General features: G+C 47.2%; 1 protein-coding gene across 1 annotated transcript; it reads left to right on the forward strand.

Moving 5' to 3' along the window:
• The first annotated feature begins 1,112 nt into the window (after positions 1–1,112).
• Positions 1,113–16,632, forward strand: gucy2g (guanylate cyclase 2g). Its single transcript, XM_054800760.1, has 22 exons — positions 1,113–1,469; positions 1,536–1,884; positions 1,969–2,078; positions 9,065–9,247; positions 9,316–9,460; positions 9,546–9,681; positions 9,757–9,860; positions 9,931–10,097; positions 10,182–10,322; positions 10,611–10,694; positions 10,778–10,882; positions 10,969–11,040; positions 11,112–11,280; positions 11,371–11,526; positions 11,595–11,769; positions 13,198–13,338; positions 13,399–13,591; positions 13,659–13,833; positions 13,911–14,009; positions 16,179–16,270; positions 16,353–16,463; positions 16,546–16,632. Exons 1-22 carry the CDS (start codon positions 1,113–1,115, stop codon positions 16,630–16,632), a joined length of 3,351 nt encoding a protein of 1,116 aa, XP_054656735.1.
• Positions 16,633–17,541: the final 909 nt, after the last annotated feature.

A 17,541-nucleotide genomic window follows, 5' to 3' on the forward strand; every position in this document is an offset into this window, starting at 1 on the left:
TTAAAAAATGGCTTGAATTTGCATTTTGCACGTTTGGATCTTAAAGAGGTTTTAAGTAGAGCTACAATATGCAAAAACAAGAAGGGGGAGTGAGACAAAAAGCACTTTGAAAAAGTAATTGATTGAAAACAACAATTAAAATGAAATAGGCTGTTTATCACCTGATCAAAAGTTTAAGACCACAGGCTATAAAAGCCAAAATCTGCTCAAAATAGTCATTTTCTGTCAGGCATTCACACCGTCATGCCCTCCTGATGGCTAAAGCTAAAAGCTTTCTCTTTTTGAACGTGGTCGGATTGTGGAGCTGCATAAGCAAGGCGTCTCGCAGCGTGCCATGGCTGCTGAGGTTGGGCAGTAAATCAGTCATTCTTTTTTGAAAGATCCTGAGCATTATGGAACAAAAAAGTCAAGTGGTAGACCCAAAAAAAAATCACACCTGCGCTGAGCCGGAGGATCCAATTGGCTGTCCATCAAGACGCAGGGCGGGCTTCCACCCTCATCAAGGCCTTTACTGGTGCCGACTGCAGCGCAATAACCATCAGACGCCATCTGCGGTAAAAGGGTTTAAAAAACAAAAAAAATGGTCTCCTACTTAAAATCACATTAAGTGTGCAAAATGCAAATTCTGGCAATTTTTCAACTGGTCTTAAGATTTTCATGAGGTCTGTGTTGTTTTACAAAATATCAAAGTTGCATCCTTGTATTTTTTTGCTAGCTATTTTTTAATGCACCAGGAAACAGTATTGATTTATTTTATTTTGCACTTGAAAAGTGTTGCTTCATCAAAGAACATCTGCTTTGAAACGTGAGCCCCCCCCCCCCAATAGTACAGTAGTACTTTTTTGCTTTGACTTGAGTAGATTTAGTCAATTTCAGCAGTACTTTTACTTGAGCACTAAAATAACAGCCTGCATCATTTAAAGCTGCATACACTAAAACACACACGCATGAAATAAAACACGATTACGCTGAGATTCCACGTGGTTGTGCAGGTGTACCTAATGAAGTGTCTGCCTTTTGGTACCGCCCCCTTCTCCTCCTCCCCGCATCATTGGGGGGAGGGTGTGCTACTTCAAGCCCGGTGGCATCAAGTCGCTCAGAGCTTGAAGACGATGAGGACTGCTGCATATTCCTGTGACGTCAGCCGGGTGTTGCTGCTCCACCTGATGCTCGCCCCGACCCCCAGCTGGGGCGCCCGGGCCGCCCCACCGACCCCGAAGCTGCTGATTGGCTTCCAGGCTCCGTGGAACACGTCCTTCCCCTTCAGCGCTCTACGGCTGGGCTCCGCCATCCAGATCGCCGTGGACAAGATCAACACCAACCCCTCCCTGCTGGGCAATTACAGCCTGGGCTTCGTCTACGCGGACACACGATGCAGTCCCAAAGTGTCCCTGGGGGGGTTCATTCAGCAGGTGTGGAGGGAGAACGTGTCCGCTGTGTTCGGGCCGGCGTGTCCTGAAGAGGCTGAGGTAGGTTGCCTTCACACCAGCCATCAGATGAGCTCAGAATGTGACGTCTGATTGGTTGTTTCTAAGGTGACAGGCCTCATCGCGTCGGCGTGGAGCGTCCCCATGTTTGGCTTCGTGGGACAGTCCTCCAAAATGGACAACGCCGATGTCTACGACTCATACGTCAACATCGTGCCTCCTCTTAAGAGGAGCGCCGAGGTTCTGGTGAAGACCTTGGAGTTCTTTGGCTGGACCCACGTGGCCATGATCGGCGGCGGGTTGGACTCCAACACGTGGGACAAAGTGGACGCGCTGTGGAAGACCGTGGAGACGCCCCTGAGGTCGAGGTTCAAGCTGACGGCAGCCGTCAAGTTCGACACCAGCGATCGGCAGCTGGTGTACCGGAATGTGAAGTACATTGCCACCGTTGCCAGAGGTGGGTGGCGTGTTTCTCTTTCTGTGGGTAACTCGACTCGTCTTTCTGACGCCGCCGTGCGTGTGCGTGCTTGTGTGTGTGCAGTGATTGTAGTTCTGACTAACAAGGACGACTCCTTGACTCTGCTGCTCGAGGCAGAGCGCCAGGGCCTGATGGCCGGCGACTACGTTTTCTTCCTGGTGCAACATTTTGAGGTCAGTGGCGGCCTGGTGAGTAAAACCAACTACACACGTTTTCGCTTCAAGTACAACTGCTCAATAAACACGGAGAATGCTTCTCGGGTACAATAATACGTGACGTTTTCACGACCGTTGAGTTATGTAATTTTTAAATGTTTCCAAAAAACTCACTGGAATTTCTTTTATGCGGCCATCTTCCCTTTAGCCACGCTAACAACAAGAACACAACTTACTCATGAATGTTTGTTGAGCTTAAATGTGCCGACATAATATGACAAAACCCCTCAAAATATTACAATTTAGCTAACATTTACAACACACATAAAAGTATGCTAGCTGGGCTGCGCTTGGATTTAATTAGCATTAGCAACATTAGCTCTGTGCATGTTAGTTGACGTTGTTGCTGGGGAAAAGTGAGGAACCCTTCAAAAGTAGCTATTTAAGGTAACATTTGCACATGAAACAGTCAAATATTGTATTTTTCGTGATTATTGAACATTCTATTCAAGGTAAATGGCTTTCACGTGGCCAACGTCCTGTTAGCCATCTAGCTAGGGCTATGCTACATTAACATTCGCAACATTGTTTAGCAAAAATATGCCAACATAATTCGACAACACGGCCAAAAAAATGCATGTAAAATTATGCTAGCCAGGCTACGCCTGGATTTAATTAACATTTGCAAAATTAGCTGTACACATGTTAGTTCACGTTGTTGTTTAGTAAAGGCGAGGAACCCTTTAAAACCAGCCTTTTAAAGTAACATTTACACAAGAGTGTGAGAACACTGAAAAAAACCCTTAAATTTAGTATTTTTTATAATATTTCCAAAAATGTGTTGAACGTTGTATTCAAGGTAAATGCCTGGCCAACTCCTGCAGCCACCTAGCTAGGGCTATGCTATGGTAACATTGGCAACATTGTTGGACTTACTCACAAAAGTTTGCTTAGTATAAATGTGCCGACGTAATGCGACAACACGACTAAAAACACAGTTTAGCTAGCATTTACCGCATTTGTAAAATGATTCTAGCCGGGCTACACTTGGATGCGCGTGTCAGTTAATGTTTTTGTTGGGGAAAAGTGAGGATATTTCGGGATATTTCCACAAATATATTGAACATTCTATTCAAGGTAAATGACTTTCATGTGGCCAACTTCCTGTGTTCCATCTAGCTAAGGCTATGCTACGTTAACATTCGCGGCATTGTTCAACTTGCTCATGAAATTTGTTTCGGATAAATGTCGACATAATTCGACTACACCGCTAAAACCACAACATTTTTGCTAACGTTTCCCACAAATCTCAAGTGGACCTGGGGTGGCGGTGGGGGTGTTCGTACATTATAGCAATCTAATTTACTAATCTAATTTCTAATTTATTTACGATGTATTGTGTAAAACTAAGACAGGAACAACATCAAATTAAAAGCACAACATGAATATGGACCCACCATCCACCAGTACGAGCCTGGAGTTGGTTTTTCAGAGAGACGATGATTGCATCACAGTTGATGTGTGTGATAACAGGCGGTGTGCTGGCATGAATTAACTTGAAGCGCACAGAACAAATACGCACATTAGCACTCAATAACGTCATCAAACCTTACCTTTATGCCTTCCCACATAATATCAGCATTTGAGACATTTAAATGAAAGAAAAACAGTAAAAATACAGTATAGTAGTGGGACAAACTTAGCACACACACAATGATGCGTTCAAGGAGCATCGAACAAAGTGGGATGGATCCCCGCTCGCAACAAACAGCATAAACATGCAGAAAGATTGGGATTTCTAGCTGTATATTATTTTTTGCATAAAATAATGGCCCATATTTCCAAAATTGATATTTATTTATATAAAATTTGATGTAGTTATTGAAAAATGTAATTTTTTTAAACTGTTTTTTTTTTGTTAATATCATTGCGCCTTAAAGTTTCCCACGGCCCTGCCAACAGACGGGTATCAGGCCGTGGCCCGTTGGTTGCGGACCCCCTGATCTGGGATACCCTAGCATTAGCAACGTTGGATGTTAGTTCAACAGTCAAATTTTGTATTTTTACATGATATTTCCCAAAATATATATGGAATGTTCCATTTCAGGTAAATGGTTTTCACTGGGCCAACGTCCTGTTAGCCATCTAGCCAGGGCTATGCTACGTCAACATTTGCAACATCGTTCAACTTGCTCATGAAAGCTTGTTTAGTATAAATGTGCCGACATAATACGACAACATGGCTAAAAACACTACAATTTAGCTGGCACCTACATGGCCCGGTGTGAAAAAGTGATTGCTCCCCCATTAGAACACAATAGAGATTAATTGAGATCTATCAGTCTGGAAAAGGTTATAAAGCCATTTCTAAAGCTTTGGGACTCCAGCCAACCACAGTGAGAGCCATTATCCACAAATAGCCAAAACATGGAACAGTGGTGAACCTTCCCAGGAGTGGCCGGCCAACCAAAATGACCCCAAGAGCACAGCGACGACTCATCCAAGAGGTCACAAAAGACCCCACAAAGACATCCAAAGAACTGCAGGCCTCACTTGCCTCAGTTAAGGTCAGTGTTCATGACTCCACCATAAGAAAGACACTGGACAAAAACGGCCTGCATGGCAGAGTTCCAAGACCAAAACCACTGCTGAACAAAAGAACATTAAGGCTCATTTCAATTTCGCCAAAAAACATCTTGATGACGATACGCAGTGGTCAAGACAAAAGTTGAACTTTTTGGACGGTGTGTGTCCCATTACATCTGGCATAAAAGTAACGCTGCATTTCAGAAGAACATCATGCCAACAGTAAAATATGGTGGTGGTAGTGTGATGGTCTGTGGCTGTTTTGCTGCTTCAGGACCTGGAAGACTTGCTGTGATAAATGGAAGCATGAATTCTGCTGAAGGAGAATGTCCGTCCATCTGTTGGTGACCTCAAGCTGAAAGCAACTTGGGTTCTGCAGCAGGACAATGATCCAAAACACACCAGCAAGTCCACCTCTGAATGGCTGAAGAAAAACAAAATGAAGACTTTGGAGTGGCCTAGTCAAAGTCCTGATCTGAATCCTATTGAGATGCTGTGGCATGACCTTAAAAAGGTGCTTCATGCTGGAAAAGCTTCCAATGTGGCTGAATGACAACAATTCTACAAAGATGAGTGGGCCAAAATTCCTCCACAGCGCTGGAAGAGACTCATTGCAGGTTATCGCAAAGGCTTGATTGCAGTTGTTGCTGCTAAGGGGGCCCAACCAGTTATTAGCTTTAGAGGGCAATCACTTTTTCACACCGGGACATGTAACTTTGGATTTTTTTAAATCCACTTTTGTTTTTTGGTTTTTTTTGTTTTTTTTACCCCAGTCCTGTCCAGCCTTTAAAGCAGATAGAATTGTAGATCTAAATGCCCTCAAGTGCTCAACAGATTTACTCTGCCAGGGAGAAGTGTGATATACAATTCCCTTGTTATACAGAATTTATTTGACTTTGATGCTTGTTATTAAGCAAATTTGGAGCGACCAGACCGGAGCAGGAGGGGACAGAGAAGAAGAGAAAAGAAAACAGCAGGGGGTGTGGACAAAAAAAAAGAGACAAGAGACAAGGACAACAGCAGCAACAACAACAATTCTGACAACAAGAACAGAACAACAGAAACATATAGAACTACATCAGCAAATAAATGTCTGTGACAACTATAAAGACGAACAAGGACATAAGGACAAAGGACAAAACATCAACAACCACAATGACAATGCTGTCAATGACAATCACACATAATAGCAGTCATGAAATGATGAACTATGATAGTGATCACAATGACAATACTGCATTGAAACAGTCACACATAATTGTAGTAATGAAATTATTATCCGTGATAGTGAACAGAATGATAATTACTGTAATGCACATCATTGTAAAAAAGACTATAATCATACTGCTGATATCACCGTCGCTGTAATAAAACCAACAACATAATAACACCCTGGTTAACTCAGTGAGTAATGTGCGGAAGTACGTATGTATGTACTGTGAGTGTGCATATGTACAGGTATCTCTGTATGTGGGGAAGACTTCATATATATATAAAAGGTGCAAGAATGTGTGGGCGTGTAATTGTCATTGAGAATGCATGAAAGGAAAGGGGCCGCCCTCCACCTCCCAGAGAGCCCCGCCTCAAATAGCCAGGCCGAGCCCCCGCCGCCAGAAGGCCATCAGGCCCACAGGGGCAGGCAGCACAAAGATCAGCGCCCCAAGAGCCAGCCCAGAGAGCCCTCCCCCTCGGGAAGACCAGCAAGGTGCCGAAGAGAGGTAATCCCAGCCAAAGACAGGGCGCCGGCGGGCCGGAGGACAGCCAACCCCTGAGACCAGCGAGAGATCACACCCCACAAAGGCAGACGAGTACCGGGGACCACAAACCGGCAGGCCCAGAGACACCCCCACAACCGGAAAGAAGCCCGCCCACGCCAGAAGCGCCAATCCAACCCCACCGCCACCCCCACCCCCAGGGAGTGGAGCCCGGCCCGCCCCGGGCCAACCCCCGCCCGACCCCCAACACAGGGCCGCCCCGCCCAGGGATGCAGGAGGCACACCCTCCACCCAAACCCCTGTATGCCCCCCCCCCCCAAATAAATAACTAAAATAAATAAATAAAAAAAAGTATACACACACACACACACGCACGCACGCACATATACACTCCTACGCACCCACACGCACGCACATACACACTCCTACGCACCCATGCGCACGCAAATACACACTCCTACGCACCCACGCACGCACACGCGCACACACACACACGCGCGCACACACACAGTGGTCAACTGCCTGACACCCGGAAGCCTCGCCCTATCCCCCGTTGGTAACCCAAGGAGCAGCGGAGCCGGGGACCCCGGGGTCCCAGACATACAATCCAGAACCCAGGCGCGGAGAGCGCGGACCGCCAGGGAGCAGGAAGACACCAGGCCACACCCTCCCAACGGTAGGACGCCGCCAGCAAGGCAGACAGAGGAGTCAGCGAGGAGGAAAGCGGGAAACTGAGCAAGCGGGCGGGAAAATGGGCGAGCAGCCAGGCAAACCACCACAAAGCGCCAACCGACACCCGCTGGCCAGCAAACCCCGGAAAGGGAGCGGGACCACCGCACCCCAAGCCAAGCACCAGAGAGGGCGAGACCAGCAGCCGACCAGCCGACGGATCCCACCAGCCACCAGAAGCCAGACCAGCCACATGCCACCAGAGCCGACTCCGCACCACCCGCGCACCGGAGCCCCACCCCCGACAAGCCCGCAGCTAGACCGGGGGAGGCGAGGACACAGACAGCGGCCCAGCAGAGCACAAAGCGCAGCGGCAACAAACACCCAAGCGCCCGGCAGAGCACAACCCACCCAGCGGGCCCGGCCCCAGGGCACACGCCCTACACCCCCCAACCCCCCCCACGCCCGCCACCCAGGCCCACAGTACCCTCAAGCATGACCAAGCCCCAACCTACCAGTCGACCCGGCGCCCCAGCAGCCGCCGCAGCGGCCTGTGGCTCTGAAGCCACAGGCCGCAGGACACACCACAGGCCCTACCCAGCCCGCCAGGATGCCCGGCCCACCCAACCTCCCAGAGGCGATACCCCCGAACCCCACATAGAGCGGAGCACGGCCACACCCACGAAGCACACAAGTCAGAGGCGCCAGGGAGGGACAGAGAAGCAAGCACCACACGACAGGGCCCATGAGAGGAGCAGCCCCCCACCCGGCACCCAAGCAGATGCCCCCGCCCGTCCCACCCCCCGCCACGCCGCAGACCGGCCACCACTCCACCCCCCGCCCATCCACCAACACGTCAAGGGAAAAACCCCAGAGGGAGGGAGACAACCGCCGGCCAGGAAGCAGAGACCATCTATACACCAGCAGGTAGCAGGGACCGCCCGCCAGCCCCCCGCCAGCCCCACCCCCAAGCCCCCGGCCAAAGCCACCCCCGACCGCCCCACCCCGGAGCAAGCATCCCCCTGCCGATCCCGGCCAGCGCCACGCAGAAGAACACCACCCGCCCCCACAGGCACCCACACGCACACCCGCCCGCGGCCCCCACACCCCCCGCCCACCAAGCCACAGTGGCCCCATCCCTGAAGGGAGAAAGCAAGGGATCCCCCCACCCCAGCACCACGCACCCTCCCACCCAGGGGAGATAGCTCCGCAGGGGCTGCTGGGCTCAAGCACCTGCGCCTCCACCAGGGGGAGAGGCCGGCCCCCACAACCCACACCGGACAACCCCACGCGGCAGCCGAGCAGGAGGGCCCAGGGCAGACCCATCCACAGAAGGAAAAGGAGGCGAAGGAGAGCCAGCGCCAGTTTCTTTTAAAAAACTGCATTTTGTGTTCAGTTGTGTTGTCATTGACTAATATTTTAAATTTGTCTGATGATCTGAAACATTTAAGTGCAAAAAAAAAAGAACTCAACCACTTTTTCACCCCACTGTACTTTGTTTAGTAAACTAAACCATGAAAAGCACGACAATTTTGCTAGCATTTACAACACATACTGTATAAAACTGCTACCCTAGCATTAGCAACATTAGCTGTACACGTTAAACAGTAAAAAAAAAAAAAAAAAGTCACATTATGTATTTTTTCCATACAGTATTTCCAAAAATATATAGAATTTTCTATTCACGGTAAAATCTTCCTGTTAGCCAACTGTTAGCGAATGCTAGCAATGCAACAGTTGAAACGTTACTTGTAAAGTAAGTAAACCTTTGGCAAACATTTACGCTTATGAAAACACTTATGAAACATTAATTTTGGGAACATTCCAACGTGACCATGCTAGCCAAGTTACCCTATGAATGAGTTAGCACTAGCAACATTAGCATGGTAGTCTGCTGTTTTGTTAGAATGAGAAAACATTTTTATGGCTTTACAAGTACAAGTTAAAATCTAGTTAGCAGATCATCTGTGACGTATAATGCGATATTTGTGTCTTTGCTACTTTGCTTGTGTGTAATTTTTTTTCTCTGAGCAGGACAACATGTGGAAATACTCCCTGGACAGCCACATCAACCAAGCGGCCATTCGAGCTTTCGACATGACCTTCATCATCGGCCAGAAGTCGTACGAAGGCTACGAGTACTATGACTTCTTCAAGCAGGTTTTTCAGAGACTAAAAGGACCTCCTTTCCTGAGCAACCTGACGTCGGAGAGAGAGGTACTGTCACTTTGGAACACTCGAGGAGAGAGGCGGGAAGACTGTGCATGTCGGCTGGGTCGTTTCAGGTTAGCACCTACTCGGCCTACCTGCATGACGCCGTGCTTCTTTACGGCATGGCCTTGAAGGAGGTCTTGAAGGACGGCAAGGATCCTCGCGATGGTCGAGAGATTCTGCAGAGTTTAAAAAACAAGAACAGCATCCGCTTCTACGGTGGGCGGCAGCTCATTGAGCTGGAAACATTTGTGTGCATCAAGTGGGCTTTCATGGGATGATGTGTCCACATCCTTTTTTGCAGGAGCTTCTGGACTGGTCCACTTTGACGAAGATGGGGAAAGAAATCTGGACTATTCCATCTACGACTTGCAGTCCGCAAGAGGCACCATAGCGTTTGTGCCCGTCCTGCATTTTGACAGCACCAGCAAGACCATCCGGTAATTATCTCCAGTCAAGTTTAGGGAGAAGCATTCATCCACGCAAATGTTCATCCAAGAATCACATGATTTCAGACCAACAGCCATGTTTAGTTCTGTGATTTGGCCCAGAGGAATACCACCATCTGATAACCCAGAGTGTGGTTTCAACAACGAGCTCTGTGAATGGCTGAGCAACGGTACAGTCTAGCACATGCTGTACGTACGATACAATCCGTGTCTGCATTTCAACGAGTATCCTTGTCACAGACATCGCTCTAATGGCCCTACTCATCACCTTCCCCGTCATCGGCGCGCTCTCCGTGTTGGGCATCGGCATCCTGGTCCTGCAGAAGCTGCGGCTCCAGACGAGACTGGAGGACTCACGCTGGTGGCTGATCAATTACAGTGACATCAGCATCATCAGAGAGGCATCGGTACGAACCGCCACCCGGTTGGCCACACGTTTGCCACCAATGCACTAAGCTGATGTTTGTCTCATTGGTGTGTCCTCTACACAGGGTGTGCAGGGAATGTCCCTCAGCACCACAAGGAGTCAGAGTGGGAGTGGAGGCTCGTACTCTACCTTGTCCAACAACAGCTACGGCCTGAGGGACAAGATGGGTAAAGAACACATCTACTCCACCATTGGCCTCTACCAGGTACCACTCTCTTTTCGACACAGCCTCGCTGCTCGGAGGAAAAACATGTAACAAACAAACGTTTTGGACAATTGTATGCTTCCAACTTTGTGGGAATACTTTGGGGCAGACTCTCTTCTGTCCCCATCGCACATAGAAAGCTCCATAAAGGCCATCAAATGCCTTTTGGATTAACAAGAACTCCAACATTAGTGGAATGTCTGCAAATCTTGTAGAACATCTAAAAGCTGCAAATATGCTCCCACTGACAAAGGTTACTATAAATCGCGAAAATGTGACTGCACACAGGGAAATCAAGTAGCCATCAAGTACATGAGAAACCACGTTTGTGACAACCTCCAGACCCCATCAGTCCTTGCCGAGTTCAACATGGTGACAGTCTTCTCTTCAAAAATATCCTTGTCTTTCCATTTGTCTTCATGTGTTGCTAATCACGCCCACCTCCCCCAAGTCAGATGAAAGAGATGAAGCATGAGAACCTGATACAGTTCTTCGGAGCGTGCGTGGAGCCACCACACGTGTGTCTGGTCACGCAGTACTGCAGGAAAGGTAGCTTGAAGGTCAGTTGTGCTGCCAGTGGGGGGCCAAAACGCTCACTCTGATAATGAAAACTGTTCACCGATGGTCGCTTTGTGGTTTTTGGCAGGATGTTTTGAAAGCCTCGGACGTCGAGCTGGATGGGATGTTCAAGCTCTCCTTTGCATATGACATCGTCAATGTAGGTTTACTTATTTTTAAATAATGTTAACATAAGACTAGGAGCTAAAAGCATTATGGTTCTTCCTCCAGGGCATGGACTTCATTCACAAGAGCAGCCTCAAGTTTCACGGCAATCTGAAGCCTGGCACCTGCATGGTGGACAGCCGGCTGCAGATTAAACTTTCTGGATTTGGATTGTGGGAGTTTAAATATGGCGGAAAAGGCAAGCTCGTCCGTCCGGAAAGTCCCAAATATGAAGGTCAGAGCGGTTTCATGAAGAATACAATGCTCAGTGTTCCCAATGAAGGGTCACATAGGTACAAGTTATTTATTTGCTCACTTGTTTCAGGATTGTACTGGACAGCGCCTGAACTTTTGAGACAAGGCAACCCCCCCGTCAAGGGGACGCCTAAAGCAGACGTGTACAGCTTTGCCATCATCCTGTGGGAGCTCATGTACAACTCCAGCAATGGACCGTACCACGACATCCACCTGCAGCCTAAAGGTTGCTGTTAAAACATCCCATTGAATGTCTTTGAGGACTTCCAACCATCGTCCTCATTGTCCCCTCAGAGATCATCACCAGGCTGCGGGGGCCTTTCCACGGGGAACACCTCAGGCCCGCACTGTCCGAGCTGTGCGACGACAACATCAACTCGTTGCTCAGGGTCTGCTGGAATGAAAACCCAGACCACCGACCGCCGTTTAGATCCATACTGAGACAACTGAAGGACACCAGCCCAGACAGGTCCCGCCATTGTTTCTCCTCCATATACCTTTGCGTTATTACATTATGGCTGACAATTAAAGGTGTTTCCAGGCTGCCATGTTCACAGGCTGGAATGCTTATGCAAAGGCAACGGGTGGCGCCATAATCACTATCTACTGTATAAGTTCATTGTAATCAGTCACAGAAGACACAGAAGAAAATCATTTGTGAAAAAGGCACAATGAAAACCAAGACAAACATTTTTTGAGGGGCTCACTAAAAGGAGTATGGGGTTTGTGAAACGCTACTACATGCCATCAGGTCCCTGTACACCCTGAGAAGGAGCATGGTTCACATCGCCAGCAGTAAATCAAGCAATCAAGTATCTCGGGGTCTTGTTCACTCGAGGACTGAGCGTAAGATCACTCCTCGTAAGATCGGCCCACGCCTCAGCGCAGCGTCTGCAATAATGCATTCGCTGTACCACACCGTCGTTGCAAAGAGAGAACTGAGCCTGAAGGCAAAGCTCTGGATTTTGCCGGTTCATCTACGTTCCTACCCTCAAGCTTTGGGTAGTGACAAAAAGAGCAAGATTACAGTCAGAAGCGGCTGAAATGAGTTTCCTCTGTAGGGTGACTGGATAGTGTGAAGATCTCGGTCATCTGGGACGAGTTCAGGAGTTCAAGAGAAGCCAGCTGGGGTGGCTTCTCTGGCATCTAATCTGGATGCCTCTGGTCGCCTCGCTGGTGAGGTGTTCCAGGCATGCTCAGTCAAAGAGAGGCTTTGGGGACACAGTGGAGGGATTATGTTTTGCAGCTGTCTTCGTCCCCCGCCCCCCAGTGCAACTGGAAGAGGTGGCTGGAGATCAAGTAGTCTGGGAATTAGAAATAATAATATCATATATCAATCCATCTATCCATTTTCTTCCGCTTATCCTGGTCTGGGTCGCGGGGGTGAGGTCTGAATAGGGAAGTCCAGACCTCTCGGTCCTCGGCCAACCCTTTCAGTTCCACCAGGAAGACACTGAGGCCTTTCCACCCCATCTGTGAGTCATAATCCCTCCAGCGTTTCCTAGGTCTGCCCTGGGGCCTCCTCTCGACCGCATATGCCTGGAACACTTTAACATGGAGACGTACAGGAGGCATCTGGACTTGATGCCTGAGCCACCTCAACTAGCTCCTCTCAATGTGAAGGAGCAGCAGCTCTACTCTGAGCTCCTCTCGGATGATGGAGCTGCATGAGTCCAGCCACCCTATGGAGGAAACTAATTTCGGCTGCTTGTATCCATGATCTCATTCTTTCGGTCATGACCATAGGTGAAGGTGGGAACATACTGTAGATCATAGAACATTATGTCCTGGTTGTTGGGAGATAATTGAATATAGTTTTTTTTTAATTGTATTTATTTTTGGGGCGCATGGATTTTCAGGATAACCTCACAGTGAAGTGTTGTTTTATGTCCTGCAGCCATGCAAATATCCTGGACAACATGGTGGACAAGCTGGAGAAATATGCAAATCACCTGGAGGAGGTGGTGGAGGACAGGACCAATCAGCTGGTAGCCGAGAAGGCCCGTGCAGACAAGCTCCTCTCCAGCATGTTGCCAAGGTAACAAAGCCGCCAAACCGAACTCCACTAGCGTGGTGATGGTGGGTCGTTGGGTCGCAGGTACATTGCCGACGAGCTGATGGCGGGTAAGTCGGTGGAGCCTCGCAGCTACGAATTAGTGAGCATCTTTTTCTCCGACATCGTGGGCTTCACCTCCATGTGCTCGGTCAGCTCGGCCATGGAGGTGGTCATGTTCCTCAACGACCTCTACAGCCTCTTTGACGACATCATAAGGATGTACGATGTCTATAAAGTACGTCACCAGCAACAAAGTCGCTTTAAGGCACTCGCGGCCAGTAGTTAAACAGCATCTCACCCAGGTGGAGACAATCGGTGACGCCTACATGGTGGCCAGTGGGCTCCCCATCAGCAACGGCCTGCAGCACGCCGTGGAGATCTCCACCATGGCTCTGCACTTCCTGAGTTCCATCAAACACTTCCGAATCCGTCACATGCCCTCCGAGAGTCTGGCCATCCGCATCGGGATTCACTCAGGTGAGAGCCAGAGATGGAAGGACGAGACCGGGCAGCAAGCAGCAACCTTTAAGAGCTTCTGTGTGGCTCTGACTTAGGTCCTGTGGTTGCTGGAGTGGTCGGCAGCACCATGCCTCGCTATTGTTTGTTTGGCGACACAGTCAACACAGCCTCTCGCATGGAGAGCAACAGCTTACGTGAGCCAGCAGAAAACCATTGCATCTACTTTTTCATGAGCTTGGCTTTAACACACTTCATTTGGTGCACATTCTAATGAGATCCAATACAAAAATTCTCTTTTCTTTCATATTGGTATTCATTTGTGTACTGTATTAAACAAAAAGCTGTTTGTAATATTTTGAAGCAGTGCTTCAATCCTACCTGTTCTCCAGTTTCAGCAAATCCTGTTACCGTTTTTGTATGATTTGTTTTTGATGAAAAATGTTGCCAACATGATGAAAAATGTTGCCCAGTCTCGCTTATCATACAAACTAATTCGTCTGTCCTGTATTGTATCGTTTTGCGGAATCAGAGCACCTACGCGTTGCTAACTCACCGTCCATGCATTTTCTTTTTATTGAGTGAGTCTGCTACATAAACCGCCATGGGGCCAAAGAAAGTTGAGAGTGCCAGCGCTTTGGTAAAGAAGGTGAGAAAAACTAACTCAAGAAATAACTCATCGCAATGTACAAAGATGAGCTCGCCTCGCCTCCACCTTCTTACTTAGTTAATTATGTATAGTTATTATTTTATCGTCAGAGCTTGGTCCGCATTGCTGGCAATAACATTGCCGACTCCGCCAGGGCTGCCCTTGGTCACCGATTCTGTTCATAACTTTTATGGGCAAAATTTGTAAGCACAGCCGGGAATCCGGCTTGGTAGCTGCAGGATTGGGTCTCTGCTTTTTGCGGATGATCTGGTCCTGCTGGCTTCATTGAGCCATGATCTTCAACCTCTCACTGGATTGGTTCGCAGCCGAGTGTGAAGCGGCTGGGATGAGAATCAGCACCTCCTAGTCCGAGTCCATGGTTCTTTCTCGTAAAACGGTGGAGTATCATCTCCGGGTCGGGGATGAGATCCTGCCCCAAGTGGAGGAATTTAGGTACCTCGGGGTCTTGTTCACGAGTGAGGGAGGGATGCAACGCGAGATCAACAGGCGGATAGGTGCGGCAGTGATGCGGACTCATCATGAGCTTTGGTAGTGACCAAAAAGACAAGCTCGTGGGTACAAGCGGCCGAAATGAGCTTTCTCTGTAGGGCCCTGCTCCTCCGCATTGAGAGGAGTCAGATGAGGTGGCTCGGGCATCTGGTAAGGATGCCTCCCGGACACCTCCCTGGGTGGTGTTCTGGGCATGTCCGACCCGGTAGGAGGGAAGACCCAGGACACGTTGGAGAGACTACAGTCATGAAAAAAAATTATTAGACCACCCTTGTTTCTTCAGTTCCTTGTTCATTTTAATGCCTGATACAATTATAAGTACCTTTGTTTGGACAAATATACAGTAACAATGACAACAAAAATAGCTCTTTTTTTATTTTTTTATTTAATTAATAATTACATTTAATGTAGTTATATATAATTTTGTTGTATACTGTATAATAATATAATTATTCTCCATAAAATGTATTCTTTTTGATAATATGTTTGTGTCTCTGGAATGGATTCATTGGATTACATTATTTCTTGTGGGAAAAATTGCTTCAGTTTTGGTTTTCTGTCTGACTGGTCTGACCTTTGTTCACTTCCTGTGTGTAAATGTCATTTTTCAGTAGGAATAGAAAATAATAGAATGTATAAAAGAAGAAAATGTTGCCATATAAGGACACGTTTCCAAATAAGGCAGGAGTGAGGCTTCTAATCTGATAACTTTCAACATTTCAACACCATTTATGTTTGTATTTTTAAGTGTGGCATTACGTTCCAATCTTTTGTAATGTTCTGAAGCAGGCCTTTTTTACTAATATTTTTGGAATAAGCCGGGGGCCAACAAAAAACAAGCTGGGGGACACAAATGGCCACCAGGCCTGACTTTGGACACGTCTGATATAAGGTAACCAAAACAAGGTTAAATAATGCAGTATAGATGTTCACCTCTGCAAACTATCCACCCAATAATAACAGCTCAGCATTACTATCTTCCATTGCATTGTGCAAGTGTACCTAATTATGTGGTTGGTGACTTAATACAAAACATATACAGTACCAACAAACAGCTCTCAGTGAGATGCAGTACATTCAATATTGTTTCATGAATACCTCAAAATTGAGCATAATGTTATCTGTTGGATGTCATGAGACGGTGCAGGTGTACCTAATGATGTGGCGTGTACTGTATATTTGTATTTATATGTATTTTTAACGTCAGCCTTGAAGATTCACATATCTCAGCGCACCGCTGACATTCTGGTTCAGGTGGGCTCGTTTGAGCTGGAGCAAAGAGGAGAAATTGAAATGAAGGTGATGACAACACACGACCAAGGCGGTACGACGCATGTTCCTGCTAAATGAGTGTGTGTGCGCGTGTGTACGTGCTCGGCAGGGCAAAGGCTCCCACAAGACATACTGGCTGCTAAGCAAGGAAGGATTCAACCCTCCACTGGCCGATGATGGCCCTGCACAAGCAGAAGGAAGCCTGCAGCTGGCAACAGAGGTACACTCAGGACTCATGAGCAACACAGCCTGGAGTGCACAGATGTTGTCTATGGTGTATTTGTGACATCTCTGCTTTGTAGAAAACAGGGGGCCCGTGCAGAGCTGCAGAGAAAAGAACCAAGAAAGCTCCGAGCGACAACACCACTATGCCGTCAGTGGACATTTAACACCTGAGAGGAACAAAATCACTAAGATACAACCTACAACTCTAAAGGTGGCATCTGACACAGGGATTTATCAAAAATGTAGAAAAAAGCAATAATGCTCACTTTTCCCCTCCGCCCCTCCTTAAACAGAGAACAGAACAGAATGTGCGTAAGGCCCCACAGTCATTGAAAAGCCCCATTTTGCGCTTTACTTGCTCATTCTCGTCAAAAGCGCAAATAAAATTCTGCTTAGGAGTCCAGTCCTGTTCATTATCATTCATTAGTGGTGAGTAGCTATACATTATATACTTGGCATGTCTTTAATAAGTGTGTGAGGCATATTTAGGAATTAAAAATGTATTATTCTTCTATGCATTTTGCTTGTTAGCTTCCTTCGTTGCGAGTGAACAATGGCAATTGAAGGGAGAAGAGGGGGTTTCTGGAGCTGAATCTAATCCAGGGGTGTTCAAATGTTTCCCAGCGGGGGCCACATAGTGAAAAACGAAAGGATGCAACTTGGACAATTTGATATTTTGTAAAGATTTGCTAAGAAGTTATATATACTTCAAGAAAAAAACTGCATCTCAGCTTTGTCATACAGCTGAAAAAGTCCATATTTAATATCAACTTCACTGTTTTTGCCCATTTTGCCCTGTTTTTCAAATATTTCAACTTCCTTCTTAAATCATCTTCGTAAATTTTCTTCTTGTGATATTATGACTTTATTCTCACAATATCTCAACTTTATTGCCAAAATATTGTAACTGTTCCTAATTTTCCTTTATTGTGTTTTGTTTCTCATAATATAATTAACATATTTTTTCTTTAATATTTCAACTCTATGCAACTAAAATGACATTATTTTTCCTCATAATATTATGATCTTATTCTTGTAAAATTCCCATTAGAATACAACTTTTTTCTCTTAAT

This window comes from Dunckerocampus dactyliophorus, chromosome 15 (assembly GCF_027744805.1).
Source record: "Dunckerocampus dactyliophorus isolate RoL2022-P2 chromosome 15, RoL_Ddac_1.1, whole genome shotgun sequence".
Taxonomy (NCBI): Eukaryota; Metazoa; Chordata; class Actinopteri; order Syngnathiformes; family Syngnathidae; genus Dunckerocampus; species Dunckerocampus dactyliophorus.